The sequence below is a fragment of the Periophthalmus magnuspinnatus genome, chromosome 6 (genome assembly GCF_009829125.3).
Source record: "Periophthalmus magnuspinnatus isolate fPerMag1 chromosome 6, fPerMag1.2.pri, whole genome shotgun sequence".
In the NCBI taxonomy this organism is placed as follows: Eukaryota; Metazoa; Chordata; class Actinopteri; order Gobiiformes; family Gobiidae; genus Periophthalmus; species Periophthalmus magnuspinnatus.
The window spans coordinates 26946455-26972738 of NC_047131.1; the positions used below are offsets into that span (position 1 = coordinate 26946455).

The following is a 26284-nucleotide window of genomic DNA, read 5'->3' on the forward strand; positions in this document are numbered from 1 at the left end:
TTACACTTAGACATTGGCCTACTGACGACGCTTTCAGTAAACGGCAGGTTAAAAGTTGGCCAAAAGAGGGCGCAAAAAGGCTTGTTGTTGGTATGTTGGCCTAAGTAGACAGTGACAAATAAGAAGCGACCACAACTTTCTGATTGGACACCATCCACTGACACTGAAGTTGAAGGCATATAGAACCATATGCATCAATCAGTGCCTGTGCAAAGGTCAATGAGTGACCACTATACTCTATACAGCTGTACAACAACTCACCCTTATGTGACAGATAACCTAATGTCAATGCTGCTTTTTTAATCTTGGCACAATATTGTATTTTACTGTAATGTACTAATGTATATTGGTATCCTGACACATTTGTACATTATTTTATATATACTATTATCATTCAAAATGATAAATATTGCATTTGCTCTTTGTTATTAGGAATTGTATATGCTCTCTTTTTCCCTTCATAGAATCAAAGTTTCTGCCTCATCAAAGATCTCTAAACATTGGGCATTCAGCTTGTCCTGGGGTATGGTATTATGCAACAATTTAATGAGAACTCATTAAGGATTTTTGTTTAAAAAAAAAATCTGAAATACACAGTACGGCACTTGTGTGTTAGACTGTGTTGCATCAGATCTGGCAGCACCTTCACATGCATGAGTTTATGTCAGGTTGAGTTAGTGCAAAGTGGTGCTGCTGGGACTGTGTCACACTGGGAATCACCACGAGAGGGAGGGATTTAGGCATCGGGACAATGCTGCTGTTTGTGCAACGGCCCCTGAGTGGCGGCTGGCTCTCAGGCTGCTCTCGCTTGACTACCGTTACTTCACACATTGTTGGAGTGAAAGCAAAGCAGACGGCTTGATCCTGCCTGCAGGATGCTCTGAGAGAGGTAAGTCCTGATTTCCCACTGTGGTATCTTATTTAATAGACCAACTAAAGTATTTTAGAGTCAGTTATGAAACAGTACTGTTGTCGAGTTGACTGAGAGAAGTGGGGATCTGAGAACTTGTCTATGGTGCACCCTCATCTGTGTTTTGGCAGGGTCTTCAATCCCTGTGAATAGGGCAAGCTGAAAGAAAGTTTCCCAGAAAGAGGCTCACTGAAAGGCAAGGGTACTAAGACCAATAAAGAAAAAAAAGACAAATCTGGAATATTCCATTGAATAAAAATGGAAAGTCGATATAGTGTTAGAAAACACAGAAAAATACCATATGATAGAAATTAGTTATGCAAATGCATAATATGCGAAGGCTGTGAAATAATACTTAGTAGAGGTATCCTAATGCTGTGAGAGTATATATCACAGTTTATATTGTCATACGCTTTAGTTGGTCAAAAAGTCCTTCCTTGTCCGCTCTGCCTACCTATCAAATACTCTTATCCCTTTTAGCTAGCAGATTAGAGGAACTCAAGCTGTTCAGTCTCCATGTGGTAGTGATATGTGCATCCATAATTATGAATGAACTTCATGAATTAGATGTGACTTCTCATTAATCAAGCACACCACCTAGAATATAATGTTAACTTCCCTGTGTATCTGATAATCAAAGCCAAATATGCTCTCCATTACAATATGATGTCTATGTGTTGTTACAGATTTTTGGAGGAGTTCAGGTATATTTCATGACAGAATAAACAGAGGTGAGCAAAGCTGTGTTGGGCTCTGAGAGCTAAGTCAAAGAAGGCAAAGGAAAGAAAAGAAAAGAAGAAGACAACAAAAGGCTGCAGTGGAAATTGGTGGGCCTTGGAGCCCAATCAAAAAGCAGCATGACCGACAAGAAAATAAGGTATGTGACACTTCCTAATATTGTTATTTGAAATGGGAATGCAAATAGTAAAATATTTTTATTAAAACTCATCTGTTCTTCTGTGTTTGGAATACAATCTCTTCTATATATATGTGGACATAACTTACGTGCATTGCTTCCGCTTGTGTAAACGTATAAATGGTCCGTGCACGCATGTGTGCGTGTGTCTATGTTGATCCCTTTTGCAGCCTACCGGCTAAGCTGATTAATGGAGGTGTGGCCGGCCTGGTTGGTGTCACATGTGTATTTCCTATTGACTTGGCCAAGACACGCCTCCAGAACCAGCAGGGCGTCAAGGTCTACAAAGGAATGTGAGTGGGACTTCCTTAACTTAATCCTAATTTGTAAATGATCGTTAATTAGAAGATTTACCAACATGTTCAAGCATGCAACACAGTGTTTTTGTTAAACCACTATAACACATTTTGTAATATATTTATAATTGTCAAAACATATGATAAACAAAAAACAAGTAAGATTTTTACTGCCATAAAAGTTACTTTACTGTCTGATTGGGTGTGGTAACACAGATATTTTTAGAGTGGGTTTTACACTGTGAGTCATAGAGTATGCTAGTTAAAACAGTTGGTTATAACCACAATCTTGAACAAACAATTTTAACCATTTCCTACCAAGAAGGGTAGAAGGAATAGAAGTTATAGTGAGCTAAATTGTCTTTTTCTGTTTTATAGGCTGGACTGTCTAGCAAAGACCATACGCTCGGAAGGCTATTTTGGATGCTACAGAGGTATAATTCAGGTTTCTAATCCCTGTGACAAACAACTTTACTATAGGTAATCTCATCTGTCCACCTACGCTGTTGTTTTCCCTTTCTAATCCCCCTCCTAATCTTTTTATTATAACAACCAGGGTCAAAAGTCATTACTTCACATTGTACATGTATTCCTTGTGTGTGTTTTGTGTAATGTAACTGAAACATTTTCTCTTTTTCAGGTGCAGCAGTAAACCTCACTTTGGTAACACCAGAAAAGGCCATAAAGTTGGCAGCCAATGATGTCTTTAGACAAAAGCTCTCAAAGGATGGGTAACTAACTGCATAATTTCACTTTCTTGTTATAAACATACCCAGTAAGAAGTAAAGCAATTTTAATCATAAGTGTACAACATAGAGAAGCTAATACTGCAACTATTTAAACTGACCTAATCTGTGGTTAATTGTTCATCATAAATGTTTTATATGCCACCATTATAAATTTTTGTTGCCAGTAAATTGCCCTTGTGGGGTGAGGTACTTGCAGGCTGTGGGGCTGGGACTTGTCAAGTTGTGGTGACCACTCCAATGGAGATGCTTAAAATACAGCTGCAGGATGCAGGAAGACTGGGTGAGTTAACTAGCTCATTTTTCACCCATCTACAGAATTGAATGGGTTTCTGTTCAGAAATCTCATAGTGTTCTAACCTGGATGTCACAGCTGCTCAGAGACCAGCCCATGCACCTGCACAGACTGTAGGTCCAGCTCCATCACTCGTGCCCCCGTCATCAGTGCAGCCAGCCCCTCCACAGAGGCCCTCTGCCACAGGCCTCACAGTGCAGCTGCTGAAGACCCACGGACTGGCCGGCCTCTACAGGGGAGCAGGAGCCACCTTAATGAGGTTATACACAGTGCAACACAGCATTTGTCACACATTGTTCAAGATTGCATTTGCATTCACTGCACACTTGGCCTCCTGAGGCCACACAGTGCTGTGAGTGCCTAGATCCATAATTACATAACACTGATTGTTGTATTTTCAGGCACTGACAAAAACAATACTCAATAACACTGCACAAGTTAAATTAGTCTTTTGAGTGTTCCCAAGAGCACCAAAATGTCCTCGCTTACATCACACTGTTTGAACAAGTTATTATTATTTTAGAGACGTACCCTTCTCAATGATCTACTTCCCACTCTTTGCCAACTTGAATGCTATTGGCCGGCAAAGCCACAGTGATGTGCAAGACCGGGCACCCTTCTGGCAGTCCTTTGTAGCAGGCTGCATGGCTGGCTCCATAGCTGCTGTAGCTGTTACACCACTGGATGGTAAGTACAAAAGTAGAAAACAGAAAAAAATAATATTTTTATCCATAATTAGTAAGAACTTTTTTGTCTTTGCACTTCTCTCTTCAGTCATCAAAACTAGAATACAGACCTTACAAAAAGGTGAAGGAGAGGACACTTATCGAGGAATAATTGACTGCACAAGGTATGGGTGCATATTAACTATTATTCACTGCTCAAACCAGAACCCTACACCCTTTTGTCCACTAGGCGCATCCTGAAGAGAGAAGGCCCCTCAGCGTTCCTGAAAGGAGCAACATGTCGTGCTCTAGTCATCGCTCCACTTTTTGGCATTGCTCAGGGCGTCTACTTCCTCGGTGTAGGAGAAGCTGTTTTAGGGCTGCTGGGATAGGCCTGCTGGAAAGCTGAAGGTTGTGTTGCTCTGCCTTGAAGTCACAGTAATGAGATAAGCACATGGACAGAACTTGTTGTTGACCAAATGAAGGATGTGATACAGTCTATCACCAAAATGGATCAGCTTGTTTACTTCACTTACATGGCTGCCATTTAGGTCAAAGAGGGCTGTTGCGCAGAGTATGAAAAGGGATGAGATGTGTTTAAGCTTGCTAACAAAATGCCTATAACTTGCAACATGCACGAGGCCATGTCAAACTAGTTGCATAGCAGCAACGTCCATAATAATGGTAATATTTTAATTACTACATTTTTCATTAAGGCATATTGCTTTGTAATGAATTGTGGATAACTGATAAAAATCAGTTTTTCTAATATCAGTCTAGTCAAATCTCCTTGCTCCGGGAGGCCATTCCATCCGTGAGTTGTAATCTTGGATTCCAGCCTTCCCCCTAGATTGGGAAGAACTGTCTGTTGGTGTCTCTAAGGTCATATGTTAATCTGATGGTAATGCTTTAATCCCAGTATTAGTGTAGCATATACCCTAACACTGCTCACTTCCTGCTTATAGCACAATGTTGGGACGCTGTATTTGACAGGCTTAAAATACATTTAAACTGGTTTTTACACATTTATTTTGAAATTGATGCATGTATGCACAAACTCAACAGATTAATTTTTGTGAAAATGGCTTGAACATTTCCTGAGTTTTAATCATTATTGACAACAAAATGTCTTAACTCATATTGCACCTTTGAGGACTCCCGAGTAACCCTACCCTCTGCCATTTGCCATTATCTTAAGTCCACTGGGTGGCACCACAGTTGTTATTGTTGTTGTTTTTTACATTTAATGGAGTATTACTTAGATAGCCCTGAAAATAAGCAGTGCATTCTAACAGTTTGCATTTTTAATGTAAACAAACAAACATAGAGTAAACAATGTAAATTCATAAAATGTCAATAAATAGATCATATTAGTCTTTGTCTTATAGACATTTATTCCTTACTTTGGATTCTTTTGTCTACTTACAATAGTAGGAAAACCTGAAAAAAGAATACCTTTTTTCCAATGTAACAGGTATAATATATGTAATGTAACAGGTATAATACCAAATACATCAAAATCATATTTGTAACAATGGGTAAAAGTTAAACCGTTACACTTCATCCACCTGTGTCCACATTGCTCTCTTCAAATCCATTGTTAATCCATGAATTTGCGATTGGGGTTAGCTCCAAACAAGGCCACTCTGATTTCAGGTATTATCTAGAAAAGTTTAAATCAAAGCATAAAACATGTTTTAAATGTCTGTAACTCAAAACATATTTATATATTTTGAACATGCTTTAACCTCTAGGTGGGTCACAATGTACTGCTTAACAAATGACCTTACTGTGACTGACAAAGTATTACAAACTGCACAATGCCTCCCCCTAGAGGTAAAAAACAGTAAATTTACAGCAGTAAAGAATCGCAGTACCTGGTGAGTTATAAGTTCGAGTCTTCTTTCCAGTGTATTGGAGACCTTAATCTTCCCATTATCATTATAAACGTCAATTCCCCCACAACTATAAAGATGAATTCATATTTTAACCATTTATATTAGTATTACATTTGTAAATGAACAAGATCACAATAATTATTATAATTTTACTCAGGCTGAAATAAGAAGTTCTTACATATCTGAAGGAAGAAAACGTTCTGGATCAATTTTCACGACAATATTCATTTTTACAGACTCTTTGTAAATAGGAATGACTTTGTCAACAGCAGCCTGTCAGGGATATTGAATTAAACTTCACATAACACTGATTATAAAAACATGCTAGGTACCAGTACCTGAACCACTGCTACATCCTGTTGCCGACAGCGGACAGTTACTTTAGATTCGAGAAGTTGGTAGAACCCCTGGAAAAACAGTGAGTTTTGTAAGCATGTAAGTATGTATAAATCTATTTTACCCTTAATATGCTTTACACTAAATACAGATTGTGTTTTAAAACAATGTTTCACCTGCAGCAGAAGACCTTGTAGTAATACAGAGTAGTTATCAGGATCTTTGGCAATGTCTTGAAGTCTTTGTTGGGCTTCTTTCATCAAATCCTGAATGACAACAGATTTTTTATATATATATATATATATATATATATATATATATATATATAAAACCCTATATATTTGTTTATTGTCTATTTACCATGATCATGTCATCACGGGCCTTCAGTACCTTTAACCTGGCTTGGTTCATAAGATGGGACATCTGGCTATTGGACAATGAACAAAAAACATATCCGATAATAGATATTTTACAACATCAACATTAATCAATGTTATAATGTTATATACTTATATTCACACAACAAAGCATGCATGATGACAATGCAGTCACTCAATATTAACAATAATATTTTGTCTTATATAGTGCTTTTTGGACTCAAAGTGGCTTTATATTAAAGCTACTACTGTTTTCAGGGATTCCCACCCCTGCTAATGGTCTTTCCGACCACCAATCCCTCTCCCACAAGAACAACAACAACAAACAACAAAAGCAACAAAGCAACAAAAGCAAGCCCTGGCTGGAGTCAAACTGCCAGCCTTCCAAGTGTAAGACAGCTCTCTACGTCCTACTGCTTACACCATGCATCCTTTAGCAGGGAAAAACTAAATGCAGTTAGTTATTGTTAGAGTCTGCCAATGATTGTTGCAAAATACTTATGTAACGCTGAAGATATAAACTCACATTTTCTTATGCTGTTCTATCTGCTTTTCTTTCTTCTCATAGTATTCCATTATTTTGACTCTCTGTGTCTGCACAAGGCGTCCTTTCTCTATGTTGAACTCTTCCTCTGCCTGTAAAGGACATGGGAATGACAAGGGACATTAGTCACTTATAGAAAAAATCACAAGACCCAATGACTTAAGTTACCTTAGCATCAATTTCCTCTACTTTTTCTGCAGCTTCTTGCTCAATGAAGGCCATCATGTGCTTGATCTGCAACAGACACAAAAATATAAAGTAGGCAACAGTTAAAGTATACGTTTATGTAAAACTAAAGAGAACTGAATAACTTTTACTTCATCATTGTGTGGCAACAGTTCAAATACTCAGAATTACCCTACAACAGGCTACAGGAGGCTTACTAATAAGTGATAACAAGAACATTTATGATCTTTATTATGTGCAATTTTAATCCATACTATTAAATATAACATAACAGTTTAAGTTGAGCCTGACTTAGGCAACTGACTCGTTCTTATCAAAGCCTTGGTTAACTGAGTTGGGTAAACTTGAACTTGTTTATCTTGCACAAACACTCACACAGATAAATAACATTACCTGCTTCTGAACGTCTGCGTCTGTGAGCGCCATTTCTTCAGCAAAACTATAAAAGTAGCCTATATTTACCAGTTAAAATACAAAGTAGTGTTCTCTGTCGTTTACACACTTCTCCTCATAGACATTTAGGAGCAAGAGCTGTCCTAACACGTTCCACTCATGCCTAAGGTCAAGTTACATCTGTAAACACCAATACTGTCTTTCAAAATACAAAGGATCTTAGATATATTACACTTAAGCCAACTAAAATACAATTATCTACGACATTTGTAACGTATTGTTAAATTGTGAATTGTCAAAGCCATTTCGAAAACTGTAGAAAAGTCATAAGAAATTTGAGTCCGCTGCTCTTTTATTGTGAAGGGACAAACCGGAACTAGTACTGTTTCCGGTTTTCACTTGTTTAACTTGGCTCCTCAGCAGCAGCAGCACAGGGAGCACACCGTGTACTTCTGTTTTTAGTGCTGGTAGTCTCTCTGTTAAGGCATTGTGTTTACTCCTGATCATTCGTTTGTGTACACCGTGTTGCCTTTGACGGTAGGACGGTAAGAGTGCAGCCTTACCCATTAAATTAGCAGGAATTATGCGCTATTGGGTGTAAAATGGCATATGATCGACACATGTTGTAAAGCTAGCTAATGTGAAAGTGGGTAGTGGGCATGGCAAGACCACTGTCACTCTATGACTTTTGTCTCAGAGGTCATTCGTAGGCCTATGCCCTAAGCAAGGAATACGTTTCATAGCATTACTGCTCTTTTTGTGTTAAGTACAAGCATGTCCTTCAAAGCCACTGTGTGAATAGTAATATATAATGTAAGGGTTTAAAAGTATGCTTACTGTATTGATACTTTATGTATTTACTATTTACTATAGACCCTTATTAATTGCAGAAGTGCTTTACTTTGCTTTCAAGTGTAGCCTCTGCATCTGAGGCAATATTAAATTCCAATGCAATATGGTTACACAAAAAGGTTACACACCCACTTTTTCTCCACGTGTCTACTGTACCTAATCATTGCTCTCTGGCATTCTATTTTGTTTTATTTTATGTTTTTTGTTTGTTTGTTTTATTTCCAAGCGTGTAATCATTTTCTACTGATATTTCCTTTATGTTAACTCTCTCTGCAAGTTTTTTTTTTTTCCACTGGTGTATAAAACAAAGCCGTCTGACCCTAATTTCTATTTTTCTCCACAGGTTTAACGTCCTGTTTGGCCTTTTAAACATATGTGCCTAGAAGCATAAAGTGCGTCTATCCAATGGCAACCTCTGACCCCACCTCCAGTGACACTTCTGTGTCTGATGGGTTCTATTATGAAACCAAATATATTGTGCTCAGCTACCTGCGACTGCCTCCGGCCAGGTCACACACACTGCTCAGCGCTCAGGGTGAGGGGTCGAATTTGTGCTGTTGTGAATGTAGGCATGTCAAATGTGAGGTTTCACAAAACATAAATGGCATAACAGGACTAGAATTAAAAAGGTTGCTTTGAATTATGTTTTAATAAATACTTTTACAAAATAATAAAAAAATGCCCAAGTGAAGTGTGAGTTGAACTCACCTTTGTATGTAATGACCTTGTGACAGAACTTGTGGAATCCTGTATAACTGGTAAATTTCTCATGTTTGCACACAACAATTGACAATGACTGCAAATACTGTATGATGGCTTTGTATAAGTATTTTAATGACAAAGAGTTAAGGCAAACACATTTCCGAGTGTATTTTTATTGATGTGTCAAAGAAAAAGGGGTGGAGGTGTCAGTTGATCCCTGCTTTCCGCTTGAACTAGTCCAATTTCTGACAGGCTGTCATGTTTAATCACCATAGGATTACTCACGAGTCAATGGACCAAAGTGAAATAGTTGGCTAGCTAGTTGTCTGGCTCAATGCTGAAGCAGCACTAATACCAGAGAAAAACAACAATGATTCTTAGGGAGTGGATGTGTGAGTTGCGTGTCACCACAGAGAATAACTTGCATATAAAAGCCCTCTGTCAGTGGGAAGTAATACTTAATTGAATTATCCAAATACAAAGTAAAGGGCAATCTTACTATATAGGCCTTAAATATAAACTATTAATTAAAAATAAAACTGCATTTCCTACTGTTCAGTCAAATATATAGTGAAATTATATTTATTTTGCAGGAGATGCGCAAATGGAAAGACAGAAAACTGATGAGATTAATGAACAGATAGAGGAAGAGTTGAGAAAACTTGAAGATGAGATTGCTTTCTGTAAGTATGCACATATGTAGTATCTCAGATAAAACCCCACATTGTGGCTTCTTTGTGTGAAATGACCATAGATACTTTTCCTACATTAAAGTCATTACTTAAATTTTTAAAATCACGTGTTCAATCATGTGTTGATGTTTTGTTGTCACTTCATTTGGACTTCCTCTGACTATCTTAGCCTGTAAATGATTGTGTTTATGCAGCCTCTTCCAGCTCAGGATTTGACCGACACAAATCATTGGTCTTCAATCCCACTAACCCAGAGAGTTCAATTGAAGACTGTCTCGCTGCACTTGGAGATCAAGTGGCTGCTGAACTGGAGCCACATCTGTCAGTTGCTGTGGACACACTCCTCACAGGGTGAGTTCTACCAGTTTTTTTAAATTTTTATTTTTATTTTAGATACATCCTTCTTTAAAGTTATTTTTGTGTGTTTGTGTAGGCCTCTTGACTATAAGAACTTCAGACAAGTCAATCTTGATCTTTCTGTGCACACACATGGGGGCTGGAGTAAGGTATGTAGTGCTCTTGTGTTGAAGAAATGCTTCTGTCAATTTTTTTTTTTTTAATATTAAAATTATTTTAAGAGAAAATCAAGCACTGTTTTGTACAATATGTCTTCTAGGTACTAGTGCCTTTAGTGCTTCTACAAGCTTTACAAGTCAAGGGCCCATCTTTGTCAAGTTTGCTACCACTTGCTGTGCACTTCCTCGAGGAGAATGAGGTTGAATACATCATCCAGCAGGGAGGATGGGTGAGTATTCTGCATGCAATCATGCAAAAAGGAATACATAGTGTGATGCAAAAGAAGATCCCCCAGCATACTATTTATAGTGTTGCATATCACTGAAAAGCCACAAGGGGGTGCAGTGTATAGTGTTATATTCACTGTAAAAGTCGTGGATATGAAATTATAAATGTATAAAAATAGAAGATGATCAGATTATTATGGTTTATGTGGACAAAAACAAGAATACACTATAATATAGGCCACAGAGACAATATCTGTCTTTGTAAATACAATTTGTTTTATTTTTGTTCTTTCAAACAGTCATGTTAAATGCCAAGGTTCAATATTTTATGCAAAAATACAACCACAAAGCTACTTTCTTAGTCGGCATTATGTCATAGAGGTAGAACAGATGACAGGGCAGGATCAGCAAAGGGAGGAGGGACGGGGTGAGCGAGCATGCTGGAGAGTGGCAGCAAAAGCAAGTGAGGGTGGGATCAAGGCTCAGAGATGAGGGAGTAACTGCATGGGCACGTGAGCCAGAAGTGAAACACCATTAGGTTGACAGCTGGATACATGCACAGTTGCACCAGGGTGACTGGGCTGCTTCTCTTCTCTTCTGCTATTGAAAATTCAGGTAGAGTATTTTGCTTTTCTTTTGTAGTTATTCTAGCATAGTTAAAACGTAAGTGTGATTTTGTCAAGGGGAATAATTTTCTGAATATGACTGATATGACTTCTGGTTATGACTGCAGTATTAATTTTTGTACCAGTCTTTTAAGGTTAATGGAATGCAAGGATTGTATACTTATTATAAAATTGTGTTTACACATTTACGGATGTCCATAAAATGGCTCATCACAAAAGGAAAGTTTGACGAATTGATGAATCTGTGATCTGCTGGAGTTTGTTGTGTTAAATCATTCAGAGGTAAACAATGAAGGATGGCATGCATAATGATGAGCACACAACTATTTTCTCATTTCCCTTGTGTTATGTAATATTAATTTCCAGGAAAAAGCAGGACACAGATATTGAACATATTTGTTAAAAAGGCAAGAGGGCATTGCTTTGGGTAGTGGTACATCCATAATACGTGGGTTTGTAGGCACATTCTTAAGTTCTCGAGACAGAAGGAAAGGAATCCACATTTTTTGCATGACATTAACTTTGCACTGATATTTTAGGGACAAAGGGCTTCTGCTACTAAGTCAGGGCAAATCACACTGCACCATGTACTGTGTCAACACTGACGTTATGTAACAACGCTCTTGCGTATGTCCTGGTGAAATCTGCCCGTTATAATTCCTTTTGGCTTTGGACATCAAATTATAATGGAGCAGAGCGTTTCTACAAACTGAGAAATTCTCAAAATAACTCTGATGCTAATTCTGTAAAATATCACCAGGGGTTTGAGTGCCCCACTTGTGTGTCAAAACTCAAAGCAGCAACAGCACATGAATGCTGGCTGCAGAGGATATCCAGGGCTTTAACAGGGCGTCCATTTGTCCTGTCTCAATCACATCTCTATGCTGACATATAAAAACACTTAAATGTATAGTCAGTTTGAAAGTTAAATCTAAATTAGTATTCATCTTATTTTGGCCACCATTAGTATATTACGGGGTATATTACAGATTAAGAAACTTTGGTTGCTTTCCAGGCAACTGTTAGATTCGTTATTTCCTATATGAATGTCATGAGTTATATATTTGAGCGTTCCAAGTAAGTTAACTTGTATATAAACAATGGCTAATGCTAAACCATAAGATAAAGATATGCAACCTGTGAATAAATGTCTATAACATGTTAATTAACAAAATATTCATAGAATTAACCTGTATCAAATGTTTATATTGTCCATGTGGTGGTTAACCACTCAGATCCACTTTTCTGTGGTGATTGTCATTCTTGTAATACATCTTTTTTCTTTTTTTTTTTTTTTTTTTTTTTAAGTTGCTTCGATAGGTGTACTTCACCCTACATCAATAATGTATTGTAATCTGAATTATGCATTTTTAAATTTAGCTGTGTATATTTTTGGGGATGCTGCTACTGCTGTTGCATTATGATCTTAAGGAACTTTACAACTTAAGTGCACCATCCATAAGCTCTGTTAGGGCTAATATTATTTACATATGATATGGACTATTTCTTTATGACTACTCTGTTATGCAAAATATATAGATGATCACATTTGGTGATAAATATGGTATTGCTGTATATTTAAATTATAAGGTGCTGCTCATAATCATCATACACATCCTAGTTGGATAGACCTATGTCAAAAAAGATGGGCATCTGTTAAGTAATTAGTCCAGGCCACACCTTTGTTACATGTGCAGCACAGCAACCCATAATCCTGCAATTCACTTGCTTTGTTACACACAAAACTACAGATTGTGGAGGTAAAATCCTCTTGTAGAGCTTACATTGATCCTTCTCAAAGTGTCATATTACAGTAGCATTGCCAACCCTCAGAATTTTCTTTAATAATAGATAAACATTGTATTTCTTCTATTTTCCTTTTTGATTTGCTATTCATTTTCTGTGTTATATAATGGAGAGCTGTACATTTGATGCTATGGCTTGGTAATTCCACTAGGAGGTGTTATAGGCTAACACTGGCTAAAACCCATCACTGTACTCAGTTACTGTACAACCCTTACATGAATGACTCAATTGTATATGATATACTGACTGTTCTGTCTTTTACAGGGTAAGGTATTTGGCCTTATATCTGAAGAGGAGCAAGGCGTGGCCATAGCTGAGGACAGTAACGACATTTACATCCTGTCAGGTGAGCAGCATCCGGACCAGCTCAGCCCTCCCTCCTCTTTGCTCTGTACAGAGGGCAACAGCAGTGGGCAGAGCTCCTGGCAAACTGAAAGCTTACCTGTGTCACTAGCTGCTCACGAGTCCTGGGCGCAGGTCGCTGCTATGGACCCCGAAGATGCCAAAAGCCTGGACAGCAACGAAGGTGTAGCATTGGCTGAAGAGCGTAGTGAAAATAACTCCTCAAACTCTGACATTGTTCATGTGGAGCGTGAGGATGCTGAGCTTCTGGATGCTGGTGAAAGTGAGGCTATAGAGGAGAGCATGATGAGTGTCTTGGGCACAGAGAGCGATCTGGCTGCACTTCGGGAAGAGTACAGGGAGCAGACACCACTGGTTCCACTATCATTTGAGTCTGCAGCCCCGGCCTCACTCATGTCACTGGAAGAACCTTTAGTAATAGAAACACCTCCTAGTTTGTCCGCTGAGCCTTCCCTCATCTCTTTAGAAGCAGAGCTTCCTGAGGTGGCTCCAGAGGCTGCTACTTCCCCCAAAGAGCTACAATCTGTTCCTGCTGTAGTACCAGAGTCTGAGCCAGTCCCAGTGCTTGAGGAGCCTGCTGCTACAATCATTGAACCGCTGATTGAAAGTACCCCAGCACCAGAAGTGAAGGCTGTCTCTGAAGTACCCATGGCAGTAGAGCCTATTGAAGTGCCTCCCCCATCAGAAAAGCCCCTTCCACAAGCTGAGCAAGTGACAGAAGAGCTGGTCCTGGAGGCAGAAGCACCCCCCATGGAAGCTCCTGTCATGATTTCTGCTCAGGAACCAACTGCAGAACACCCAGTGGAGACAGTGGATACAGAGCCTGCATCTGATTTCCCAGTTTTGCTTTATGGGGGTGCGGCTTTGGCACTTATCACAGCCATTATGGCATATGGTGTTATTTCTTATAGAAGGAAGTAAAGAAAGGACTTTTCAAAGGATCTTTTGTTGATGTAGAAATAAAATTGCTTAGTACACTTAATGGAACAGTTCTTACAAGGGATTCAAATTTGTGCTTCTTTTAAATAAATCTCACCAGCAACCGAAACACCTTTACAACGTATTTAGCTGCAAATTAAAGAAAAATATGGCACTCCACTTTTGTCAAATTAATTTGTCAAATATTAAATGTGGTAACATTTTCACTCTTCTGACAAGGTGTTCAGACTGTGGGTTGATCGTGTCACATTCTTAGTTATATAAAATTCAAATTTACTTCCTGTATTTTTTTTACTTGCTATACTGTACAACTTTGACTACATTATTATTCATATATGCAAATCTTTGGACAGTTTTGAGTTATTAAAATCATGTCATATATAAGTTTCATGCATAGACAAAGTTGGTGTATTACTATGCAAAACTACACTAAATGTAATTGAACAACCTTGTGGAAAATGCCTCACACTTATGATTCTCATGTCATTGTTGTGGTTGAAAACTGAAGCCAGTACATTGCTGAAAATGAATTTTGAAACTGCAAATAGGTGTAAAGAAGAAAATGTACTTTGTATTCCCTACATTGCAGCAATTGAGAGAAAAAAATAAACATTTAGAATATGTGTTATGGTCAGCTAATTTAACATAATACATTTAATAGAAGACACATCATCGTTTGTAACTTCCAATCGTTTATAAGTGCCAGAGTAACACTGTTAAATCAAATGTACAGCTACAAAAATAACAATTGTATTGAAGTAACAAAATAAAAATCAAGTATTCAAGTTTTTAGGTTTATGGTCATAGTCAAAATCATAAATACTGTAGGCAAAATTCACTAATGACCACTCAAACTGAGCTTTTCTTAATTTTTTTTTTAACCACACCTTCTGTTACTTCCTTTGTAGAAAGTCACTTGGCTCCTCTAGAACTGAGGTACTGCAGTGTTGTGTCAAACAAACCCCTTAGCAGTCTGGGAGCCTGTAGACACACTCCCTTTACCAGGGTGAAAGTGAGGGCTGCTACCACACGCTCTTGTTGTAGATTATCCAGTCCCACGCCATGTACCAGCATGTTGTGGACTTCCTGGTGAAGATATGCTTTCCAGTGCTATAAAAGAGATTGAAGACTTAAAATATGCACCATTAGTCTTTACCATTAAACAACACCACTCAACTATTAAGACCTTACTTCCATGGAGGATCCCATTAGCTTTCTGGTAAGGTTCAGAGTGGCTTGAGCTACAACATTCTGTTCAAATTGGGCAGCTATTTCACGTATCTCTGCTGCAATCTGACGAATGTTCTCTGCAGAAAAGGAGAAGTAAAAAAGTAAAAGTTATTCAAAACAATGACTGAGGTTTATAAGTGTGAACTTAATAGTTATGGGGAGACTACAGACCAAAACCTGGCTGAACTATTGCAACATTATTGTGCCTGAAAAGGTGACATAAAACACATGATCAAGAATAGGATTGGTGGCAGCTCACCAGGACCATGTACATCTGGAGAGACTTCGATGCCCTCAAGAGCAATGCGGATATTGCTGGAGAGGTGACCATCAGTCTCCAGATCTCCATCAGTACTATCCAGATCTCCACAGAGTGAGTCGCTCAGTAAAGCTTCAGTGCCACTGAAGCCTTTGCTCAGAGACAGTAGCTCCTTGCAGTATTCTTGTGGACACTCTCCGCAGTCCGCCTGAAGAAAAGTCCAAAAGAGCGCAGAGCACTGTGCCCTCGACAAAGTCCCATTGTCCCCCATCCGAAATCAGACTGTCAAGTCAACCTAAAAATAAGTAACAAGGTTCAAAGCAATACATTTAAACTATAGATCTGTACAAGTAACCAACAGCCTAGTCGGAAATGAACTAACAAATGAACTCGCACGTCAAACCAAAGGATGGTTAGCAGATTATGCTAATAGAACTTTTACTTTCGAAACTTTGAACAAGTTTTCGCTTTCCTTCTTCACTCAAGTTGCGCGTTTTATACTTACATTTAACTTTGCTGTGCGACGAAGAAGCCACGATGCAAAACTTTTGATCACTGCCAAAACAGTAAAAAGTAAAAGTCTAGTCGAGACAGCGCGGCACCGTTACTGTTTGTGTGGTGACGTAAGCACGTTAGGGGCGTGTCCTGACGGCTGGACTCTGGACCTAATGTTTTATGAAATACCACCATGAGACACCATCCCCCGACAACAAAACTCACAATAAAGATTATAGTCCCTTTAATAGAGTTCGTGAACTGTACTACTTTGCCATTGTCACAGAGTTACAGCAATGAAATGTCTGAACCTGTCTGGAAAGTCCCACTTATGGATTTGTGCGTTTGTAACTATAACAAATCAACACAATCTGCAGCTTTTTACCATCTAATACATTGCAAAAATTAAAAGTATACTTCCTAAACCAGACGTAGACTTATCCCGGCACTTGTCTCCAGTAGGTTAGACTACTCAGCCTGCTCTCTGGCCTCTCCAAACGCGCGAACACTGCTGCTCGGGTCCTGACTAGAACCAGCCGGTACGAGCACATAAGTCCAGTGCTCAGGTCTCTGCACTGGCTCCTGTGGCACAGACAATAGACTTTAAACCAGCTCCGTTTGCGTACAAGTCTCTCGCCATGAGAGACTTGTTTAGCTGTGCATATGACTGAATGTTTTTATTCTGCACTCTTCTCTTTTAATGTTTTGATTTGTTTGTATTGTGATTTTAATGTCTTATTTTGTAAAGCACTTTGAATTACTTTGTGTATGAATTGTGCTGTACAAATAAACTTGCCATTCCTCATTATTCATGACAACCACGGTGACTTAAAATTGTTAAAATGTTTATTTACAGTAAATTAAAAAAATGTAATAATTTGACTCCAGACATGAGTGTCTCATGAGGCACTGTGGTACGCACATTGACAAAAGAAGTTACAAAACATGAGCCAAGTATGGCCTCCATCAGACCCCATAGCCCGGACATCCAAAGCTCATGGAGCGTGCCACTTTCCTGCCAACAAGTCTTCTGCCCAAAATTGGTTGAGACCCCAAATTCTTCAACTTTGGATCAGTGATCCGTTTCGGTGAAAAGGCAGCCAAGCGAGCTTCATTTAGTTCTCTGTTGGTTAATGTAAAATGTATTTGTAATCACATACCGTTTATGGCCTTTACTTTTAGATTTTTTTAAGAATACTTTTAGAGCCTTTAGGCTGAGACCACTTACTTTTCCAGCATTGCAGATCTAAACTTCTCAACATTTAATGCTTTACGCAGCTGAGCAGCTAGCTTTCCTGGCCCTTCATCCTTCAACACTGGGTGCTTGCAGAGCTCCTTAGCAGATGGTCGCTTTGCTGGATCAGGGTCTAGCAATAACTATGAAACAAAAACAATTATATCAAGTTCCAATAAACATTTCGAGTGTGCATTTTAGACAACATACCTGAAGTAACACTCCAAAGGGGGGTGAAAGGGCCTGTGGGAGTTTGGGTAGCTGGCCCTCTCTGAGACTATGCCACTCGTCTCCATTTTGAGGAAGTGGAGTGGCTCCAGCTGCCAACACCACCGTAAGGCCCAGAGCAAAAATGTCAGCTTTGGGAAGGTGGCTGTAGTCCTAAAAGTGTTGCATTCATTGCTGGTTTAGAAAAATATAAAATCTAGATAGAATAACAAACAAGCTGAAACTTTACTTCATGTAGCACTTCAATAGCAAGAAAGCGACTGTCACCCTCTTCGACTTGAGGACTGCTGGTTGATGTGACATGTCCGAGGTCCCCTGAAAAATTGACAATAGATGTGTATAGCAATCTTAAGATCAGGCATGTTCTCACTTCAAACACAAACCTATTTTATAAATTACACCAGCAGACGTGCTGGTTTCATCTTCCTCTTCACTTTCTCCTTCACCTGCTGTGGCACTTCTGCTTTGACACTGGCAAATAAAAATATTACCTGCAAGCAGTTTTAGCACAAGAGAATTTTAAAAAGCCATGTTCAGACTGTTCACATTTGAGAGCACACCCTCCTGAAAACTATGGTCTATCTTCAAAACAATTTTTTTGCCCGAATCAATTTACTTTTGTAAGTAAAATTGATCTGTATGTGTATGTAATATATAGTGTATATAGTATGTTTACAAACAGCCTTCTTCAGTACCTATTGGCACGTCACCTTTAGTGAGACTTACTTGGCTTGATGTCAAGGTGTACAAGGCTGGAACTGTGGATATATTTTAGACCCATAGATACTTGAAGAAGCAAATCTTTCAATTCAGCTTCCGTAAAAAGTTCCCCTTGCATCTCCTTCTTTACAATGACGTCATTTAGACTTCCACCTTAGTCTCAAAACAGAAACAAATAAATAAATAATTCTATCCAATGCAGAATGTGTCTAATGTTACCGTCACAGTATTCATTCTGAATAATCATGTGATCATCTTCTGCCCAAGCTGAATAATATCGGACAACATGTGGGTGGTGTCCAAGAACAGCATGTGCATACACCTCCTTAAGAGCCAGCTGTCTACAAAAAACAGCAAGATCCTTTAGTGTAGACTAATAAAAATAAACTAGCTAATAGACCAACAGTTGACTCACTCATTGGCAGAGCCTGCAAGGGGTCGACGAGAGCGTTTGATCGCGTACAAGCAACCATCCAACCTCTTGACACACTTATAGACGGCCCCAAACTCACCCACACCAATGCACTCCAGCTCCAAGAACTCACTCTCGTACCGCGACAGCATGAGGGCCTGTACAGCTCGCCTCTGCCAGAAAAACAGATGGGAAATCCTGTGTTACTGAAGACTCTGAAAAGGAGAAAGACGTCATAGTGCTTGTATGGGCTCGAGCGTGCTTACAAACAGGCGTTTTCTTGGGTATGGGACCAAATATGGTACCATTTCCACCAGAAAAAAAAGGTTCTACGAAAGGCTGACAAGCTTTTTACGGAGATTCCTTTGAAAATCCGGAAGATGACTGTCAGCGTGCCATTTTGGACAACACAGATAATATGAGGAGGTGTAACAAGATGAATGCTGGTAAAAAATAAATAAAAAATAGAAAAACCAGCCAAGGCAACTATGTGGGTGTACGCACACACACATTCACAGAAAAACACAAACATGCGCACACATAGGATACCTTTGGTGGAAGAAACGCATCATCATCCTCCTCAGATGATGTGAGACTGTGTTTGATTCTGCAAGACATTACGAAGAGAAGTTATTTAGTTTCAGGAGCAGGACCACAACATGCACACCTCCTCCTGTCCCTACCCTATATACACCACCTGCTCCTTCTCTCGCCTCTTGTTTACATATCCCCCTCACCCTCCCCTCTTTTCTACTTCTCATCTCCAATATTTCAGGTATGGGGGGTTGCCAAGCCCAAGTGCTGTGGCAGAATCACCTCCTCAGAAGCCCCAAACCAGTCTTCAATATAATTTTGTTAAATATCTGTTGTACGTAATGATCACTGTCAACATGCAAAATAAAGTTATATTTACACTGTATTCTTAGGTGATCCTTGCTACTGAATGGGCATAATGATGAGCTTCCCAAGTGTACTTTGATTCCCAATGTAGTGCAATTTGTGTGTACCTGCGGCCATTATCATAGTCATCGTCACTCCTGAAGCCATTTTTACACTGCTGCTCGCTCGTCCGGCGCACCGTGTCAGGAGTGAATGGGTTGACATTGACCAATGGAGCCTGGATACTCAAGGAGCTAAAACGACGGGACCTCTCATGGTAACTTGTCTTGGTGCTAGAGCAAAGCTGTGATGATTTTGATAGAAGGCTCTACAAAACAACAAAGGCAGTTCATGTTGATAAATGTCTAATCTCGCAGTCATCCAAGTAGAGTCCAAAGCTTTAGTGTGAATAGGTTTTGCCGCTAATCCAAGTAGTTTCTTCAGTTTTGACAGGGTTCCAGTTAGTGACTAAGTGAGAGTAAGAACTAATATTAATTGTAAACAACTTGGGTGTGTTGGCATCACTGTAGTTAGCTCCTCCTTTCAGATAGATATTTAAGGCCATCACCATGTCAGACCTGAATAACATACTCAGGAGTGGCGAAACCGTATTCACTCTCCAAAAACGTCTTCCACTTGACAGAATTACATTTCCCTTTGCCATAGTAAAAGCCAAAGTTAAATCTATCAACTGGACACAACGTTGTAGGAGTGAAGACGTTTCACTGCTCATCCAAGCTGCTTCTTCAGTTCTGGTCAGATTGCTGGATGTTTCGCTGCTCATCCTTCACTCCTACAAAGTTTTGTTCAGTTGACAGATTTAACATGGGCTTTTACTATGGATCCAAGCTGAACGACTGAGGGATTACACAGATTTCCCTTTGCCATGCTGATAAATGCACAAACTGTGTTGATGAGAAGATGATACCCACCTTTGGCGTGCTTGGAGAGTCACACAGTCTCAGCTTTCTCCAGGACGCGTATGGAATGGGGCTGGTGCATTGGACACATGTGGATAATGTTTTGCTCCTGCTGCGGTGGGGCTGGGCTACAGGTGTTCTACAGCCGGGGCTCCTAAAGCTGTACTCATCCAGGCTGTCGTCACTGTTGCTGCTGTCCTCATCAGAGCTGGAGAAGTACAACTGCTGACTGATTCCTCCCAGTGCCTCCATGGTCTGGGCCTTGGAAAATGACAGAATCGTGATCATTATTGGCCTAGGTAGAATTCAACGTTCACCATCAAGGGCGAAGACAAAAAAAACAACTTAAGAGATATTGGTAAGCAATTAGGAGATCACAAAAGATTCATCTCTAAAAATAACCCCAGATACGTACACCTACTATAGGCTACCTACCTCCTATAGGCCTATTCCACGTTTAATACTTCAAAGCCAAACCACTCTTTTGGCCACAGCACTATCTTGAATTTAGCGCCACATCTGTAAATCACTTCCTGTTTAAATCAATTAGAGCCACGCGCTTCATTGGCTGAGCGTCTGTGGCACGCGCACCTGGCTTTGAGAGGTCGCGAGCGCTTATGAATCATAGAACAATGTTTGCTATGATGCGCCTCAATGCAGCATTTCATTAAAAAGGCTGCTATATGGTGTACGTATGTTTGGTTAAAGGTTAAATTTGCAAACGCTAATTTTCAAATGGTCATAAAATAGAAGTAAATATGGGCCCTGTGCTGTTCGGTGACTGAACAGAAACGCAGGATGAGAAAAGCCTAAATGTCTTGGCTCGTCGTCATGTGGGCGGAAGTGTGTGACGTAATGACAACACTGAGCAGAGGAGAGGGAGAGGCTCAGTGGATGTGACACGCTTACAAATAGACTGGAAAACAAGTCAGGGAGCGGCTGTAAACCATGTTCAGGCAACAAGAACACATTTAACCCGCTTATTTTAGATTTCACATCGTCTTTGTTCCGCCCGTAGCCTCGCTCAGCTGAGATCATGGTGGAGCAGTCGGACCGAGCCCCGCTGCTGGACTGGGAGGAGATCCCGCGTCCTGATCCGCACAAGGCGGCTTCCCCACAACGAGACGCAGCAGTGGAGAAAAGTTCGCAGGCGCCAGTGCGTCCACACGGGCGCACTGCGGTGGACTCCGCCGTCACCTGCACTCCCAAGGGTGGGACTGTGGTTCGTATCGTAGAACAAAACCCGGCCCGTCCTCTTCTTGAGCCCCGTGGACACCGCAGGGAGCATCCGTGCTACCACACCAGAGATCACAAACATGCTCTTTTCCCTGTCCTGGCACTGAGAGACCAGTGGGAGGAAAAGGATCAGATTGTGGCCGTTTTTGTGGTTACCTTTGATACAAGATCAGGTGAGCAGGACTATTATGTTACTGAATACTGACACGCACATTGAAATTATGTTTTTGTGAGTACCATATTTGTGGCCTATTCTCCCATATTCTCCCATATGACGCCTCATACTGAACACAGCAGCTCATGTGTCTACGTTGTACCTTAGAAATATGTCCAAAATAACCAGTAGTTTTTCAGAGGCTCCTGTGTTTCAGAAGTTGCTGAAACAGAATTACATGAAAAGCTATTACCAAAAGGTGTCTGATTATTCTGAACAGAGCACATTTATTAAGGCTACATTTAGAAGTGGTCAGCTACTAGGGCCCTCATCTCCAGCAAGTCTTTAATCCTTCTAGATTCATTTGCTTCCTCTTATTCAATGGTGCAATCAGCTAAAGAGCATGAAGAAATCATGGAAACAACACTTGAAGCACGCTGCTTTAAATGTGTGGGACAGTGTCAGGTGGTCACACTTGCTGAGTCAGTCTGTTCCATGTCCTTGAACTCTACAAAGGCACAAGTGTAAGACACTGTCAGAATGATGAGGAAGTGGTTGAGATGAAAGTGGTGGTGATGCTGTGATGACTATTGTGGAAGTTATATTTCTCCATTGATGTGTTTCTCCTTCTGAATCACAGGGAACATGGTGGAGTGGTGTTTGCCTCATGACATCAATTTGGACGGGGTTGAGTTCAAGTCTATGGCCAGCGGCTCTCATCGCATCACTAATGATTTTATGTATGTAGCTTAATTTACTCCTTGTTAGTGGAATAGTTGAACGTTTTGTTAAATGAGACTAGTTTGAAAGTTAAAGCCAACTAATTGAATTCCTGTGTTGTACTTTTTAGATATTTCCGTAAAGGCTGTTATTTTGGACTTGCCTGTTTTGCCAACATGCCGGTGGAGAGCGAGCTGGAGAGGGGAGCCAGGATGAAGTCTGTAGGAATATTGTCTCCTTCATACACTCTGCTATATCGCTACATGCACTTCCTTGAAAACCAAGTCAGGTGAGGCATTTTAGTGTTTGATTTAGCCTGAGCCTGGACTCTAGTCTGGTCACACACAAAAGCACACACACATTTCTTTTCATCTGCCCACTGATGCTCATGCTTTTTTGTTTTGCAAATGTTCTCATCTATTAAACATGAAGCAAGAGTCCTAGTAACAGCCATAGGCACCAGAACCCATTCATGCACATAAATATTAACTTTAAATAATAATTCATGCAAAAGGGGTATAGTATTTTACCCTCTGTATAAGCTTTACATACAAGTATTAGAAGCAACATGCATTTAGTTTGATTAAAATCTATGCATGCATGTGAGTGTAAGAGTGGTTGTTAATGTATCAAACGCATTTTTAATTATTACAGACATGACAAAATGTTCAATCTACTCTTTATTTCTTCATAGACACCAGTTGAAGTGTCCAGGCCAATACTCTCCATTAGAGGCATTCTATGAGGACAAGAAAGCTGTCCTACCTCAAAAAGGAAATGGCCTTGTTAATGCCTGTCCAACCTGGAGTGTAACTAATGTAAACCGCTGCATGCACCCAGAAATGAAGGTCTGACTTATTTTTGTAAATTTGCTTTTTCTTAGATTCTCATTATAATTATGACAAAAAATAAGTCAAAAACTACAGCTGACATTTTATGGTTGTCTGATCCAACATAGATTACCCACCCAGCGGGCTGCATGTCCCAGTTCATCCAGTTTTTCGGAGAGCATATAATGGTGCTGTGGAAGTTTGCTCTGCTAAGAAAACGTCTTCTCATCTTTTCCCCTCCACCTGTAGGTGTGGTCTGCTACAGAGGTGACAAGCTTGATCAAATATTTAACATTTGACTTGGGTTACTATACTATTTGCATAGATGTATGATTTTGGTATTTCTATACTTTTACAGTGTACTGCCTTTGCTGCCTGGCTAACATCTCAATACCTGGAATTGGAGTATCTGTTCCAGAGTTACGGCCTTTCTTCTATGTCAATATAGCTGACATCCCTGCCCTGGAAACTGAACTGTCATATGTGGCTTGTGTGTATAGCAATTTACTTTTATGTGTATTTACCATTTACTAATGATTTAGCTCTCATGACTTTAATTATTAACTGGTAAAACAATGTGTTTTGATTCAAGGCACAACAGAAAAAATATTTGAGGAGAAAAAGGAGCTGTATGATGTTTACATCGATAACCAGAATGTAAAAACACACCATAGCCACCTTCAGCCACTGCTGCGGGTCAATGCAGCTGATAAAGAGAAGTACAGGAAACTCACAGAGCAAAGGTACCTTATTCCATTAGTGAATATTTAACCATCTTCTTTGCCTCAGTACAATCATTCAATTATCATGTCTATATGAAGGTGTGTTAGAAAGAAATCTGAGTCTGAATTAATAAAAGTATAATCCTGGTGGAAAACTTTGCAAAAGTTAGCCATTACCTTGGTAATAGTAGTAATAATTATGATGGATGTTGGTAGTACATCAGTGGTAGAAATGCAAATTATTATTATCATTTTCTCTAGGCAAATGCTACTGTACTCGCAGGAGATTGATGCTGACTCCACTTCAAATGAAGAGGATCTTTTTATTCTGTGAGTTGGCTGCAGATTGGCCCAGCCAATAGAATACTTAACGTGCTTATGAAGCTTATGACTTTTCACTTCCTTTCACCAGGTTCTTCATGGAACTGAATAACCGCATTTTTCAGACACTCTCAGAGGTGGCAGGCAGTGTTGACCCTACCCTCACCTCTGAGCATGTGAGGGCCATGGGGCTGGATCCTCAAGGGGACCACTCATTTCTGATGGACCTACTGGAGGTCTATGGCATGGACATAACACTTGTCATAGACAATCTGTGCTGCACATGAGTCGTTCTATCTGGAAAAATAGCTTTGGGAGGCTACTGGATACTCGTGCCTTTAATGGCCAATGCACCAAGACACTGATGACACTGCCTCCTCCCAGGTCTTATATATGTTGCCTATTGGGTGGTCTATTACCCTATCTGTGTTTGATCAGACTCATGGACACTGTTTGTACATGGTGAGTCAACAATGGCTAAAGACAGGTGGACTGTCTTGGCCTTTCATCTCAGTCATGCAATACAGTTATTGACGGGAGTTGTTTTTTGTATGCACTTCTATGACTGACACCTGAAAAGCACTGGAAGCAAATCTTTTTTTCCTCACTTGACTTCTCACAGACACATGTTCAAAGAATAAAATATTATGTTGTGCTCCAGCAGCAGTGACCTACAGCCTTCATAAAATGCAAATATAGATAAATTTCTAACAAGATAATGCAATACCATAGGGGCATTTTTATGTTCCCCTCATTATTATACTATTTTATCAGCATTACATAATGGAAATGCTTTCATGCATCACAACATTTGCCTTGTTGAAAAGGTATCAATAGAAATAGAGGAGATAACCAACAATCTAACTAATCAACTAAATTTTTATTTTGCTGAAATGGTTCTACCTTTTGTGATGTTTATTTGATGTGGCCAGATAATGTTTCTTTAGATGGGAGCAGACAGATATTTTATTATTTAATGCACTTTCTTGGAAAGTGTAATCTGATTGTCTTATGTGTGAGATCACTGGAGATGGCTACATGTTTAAATGTTCATAGTTCGTGAAGACTTGTGGATGTCTTTTACCTGTTCAATGAATGTGAAGTTATAACTAACCTTTCACAAATGCTGCACCATGTCTGACACTGGACTGTTTCCTATTATACACCGTGTTTGTATATTTTTGGGTGAGGATGTCATTTAGCCAGCAAGTCTGTTCTAAAGTAGGTGAAATAGGCAGGTTTGAACTATTGAACTGTTATGAGAGAGGAGTCTTCCACTTGTCTCTTTGGCAAAAATGTGCATTTTGCAGCTGAGATGACAATAACAGAGAGTAAAAGTTTAAGTCCTCCTTCATTGGCTATTTCACGGGGAGGCAGTCTGCTATGTTCTGAGCATCTGGTTCAAAGCGGCTTTGTACTGTATAGTACACCCTGATGAACTCAAAATTTTGAGCCAGCTGTGGCCAGTCTATTCTTATGGATTTTTTAATGATCTCTAGAATACATAATTAATGTGGAGAAGGAAGTGTAATTATGTCAATACATATTTCATAAGTTGGGAAAGGCAGAATTTTATAAAGATTTATAGAATGGTTTCTTGAAGGGTCAGTGAAAAGTGCACTAAAAGCTGTATAAAGAT

General features: G+C 39.6%; 5 protein-coding genes across 6 annotated transcripts; 3 read left to right on the forward strand and 2 right to left on the reverse strand.

Annotated features, from left to right (window-relative positions):
• The first annotated feature begins 741 nt into the window (after positions 1-741).
• slc25a18 (solute carrier family 25 member 18) lies at positions 742-5222 on the forward strand. Of its 2 annotated transcripts, XM_033967821.2 has the most exons (10): positions 742-889; positions 1597-1787; positions 1997-2119; positions 2501-2556; positions 2763-2853; positions 3036-3151; positions 3242-3422; positions 3687-3850; positions 3938-4013; positions 4079-5222. In XM_033967821.2, the coding sequence occupies exons 2-10, from the start codon at positions 1768-1770 to the stop codon at positions 4218-4220; spliced, it is 969 nt and encodes a 322-aa protein (XP_033823712.1). In that variant the 5' UTR covers positions 742-889; positions 1597-1767; the 3' UTR covers positions 4221-5222. The 2 variants fall into 2 exon arrangements, with proteins under 2 accessions (XP_033823712.1, XP_033823711.2); XM_033967820.2 differs by lacking the exons at positions 742-889; positions 1597-1787 and having other exon boundaries at positions 1906-2119; positions 4079-5091.
• Positions 5223-5341: 119 nt separating this feature from the next.
• On the reverse strand, positions 5342-7730 carry atp6v1e1a (ATPase H+ transporting V1 subunit E1a). The gene is made up of 9 exons (XM_033967822.2): positions 7563-7730; positions 7152-7217; positions 6966-7075; positions 6423-6489; positions 6239-6328; positions 6065-6133; positions 5905-5999; positions 5706-5793; positions 5342-5491 (listed from the first exon to the last, which is right to left on the reverse strand). The coding sequence occupies exons 1-9, from the start codon at positions 7593-7595 to the stop codon at positions 5429-5431; spliced, it is 681 nt and encodes a 226-aa protein (XP_033823713.1). The 5' UTR covers positions 7596-7730; the 3' UTR covers positions 5342-5428.
• Positions 7731-7952: 222 nt separating this feature from the next.
• bcl2l13 (BCL2 like 13) lies at positions 7953-14909 on the forward strand. Its single transcript, XM_033967817.2, has 7 exons — positions 7953-8107; positions 8758-8949; positions 9710-9799; positions 10003-10159; positions 10242-10314; positions 10425-10553; positions 13248-14909. Exons 2-7 carry the CDS (start codon positions 8820-8822, stop codon positions 14265-14267), a joined length of 1599 nt encoding a protein of 532 aa, XP_033823708.1. The 5' UTR covers positions 7953-8107; positions 8758-8819; the 3' UTR covers positions 14268-14909.
• Positions 14910-17099: 2190 nt separating this feature from the next.
• On the reverse strand, positions 17100-21490 carry wee2 (WEE2 oocyte meiosis inhibiting kinase). Its single transcript, XM_055222263.1, has 12 exons — positions 21098-21490; positions 20675-20923; positions 19871-20070; positions 19413-19470; positions 18867-19036; positions 18671-18792; positions 18458-18604; positions 18115-18222; positions 17961-18046; positions 17714-17884; positions 17498-17646; positions 17100-17392 (listed from the first exon to the last, which is right to left on the reverse strand). The coding sequence occupies exons 2-12, from the start codon at positions 20912-20914 to the stop codon at positions 17236-17238; spliced, it is 1608 nt and encodes a 535-aa protein (XP_055078238.1). The 5' UTR covers positions 20915-20923; positions 21098-21490; the 3' UTR covers positions 17100-17235.
• On the forward strand, positions 21237-25884 carry dennd11 (DENN domain containing 11). Its single transcript, XM_033967818.2, has 9 exons — positions 21237-22071; positions 22693-22792; positions 22903-23061; positions 23467-23620; positions 23731-23869; positions 23961-24092; positions 24195-24345; positions 24586-24654; positions 24737-25884. The coding sequence occupies exons 1-9, from the start codon at positions 21699-21701 to the stop codon at positions 24930-24932; spliced, it is 1473 nt and encodes a 490-aa protein (XP_033823709.1). The 5' UTR covers positions 21237-21698; the 3' UTR covers positions 24933-25884.
• Positions 25885-26284: the final 400 nt, after the last annotated feature.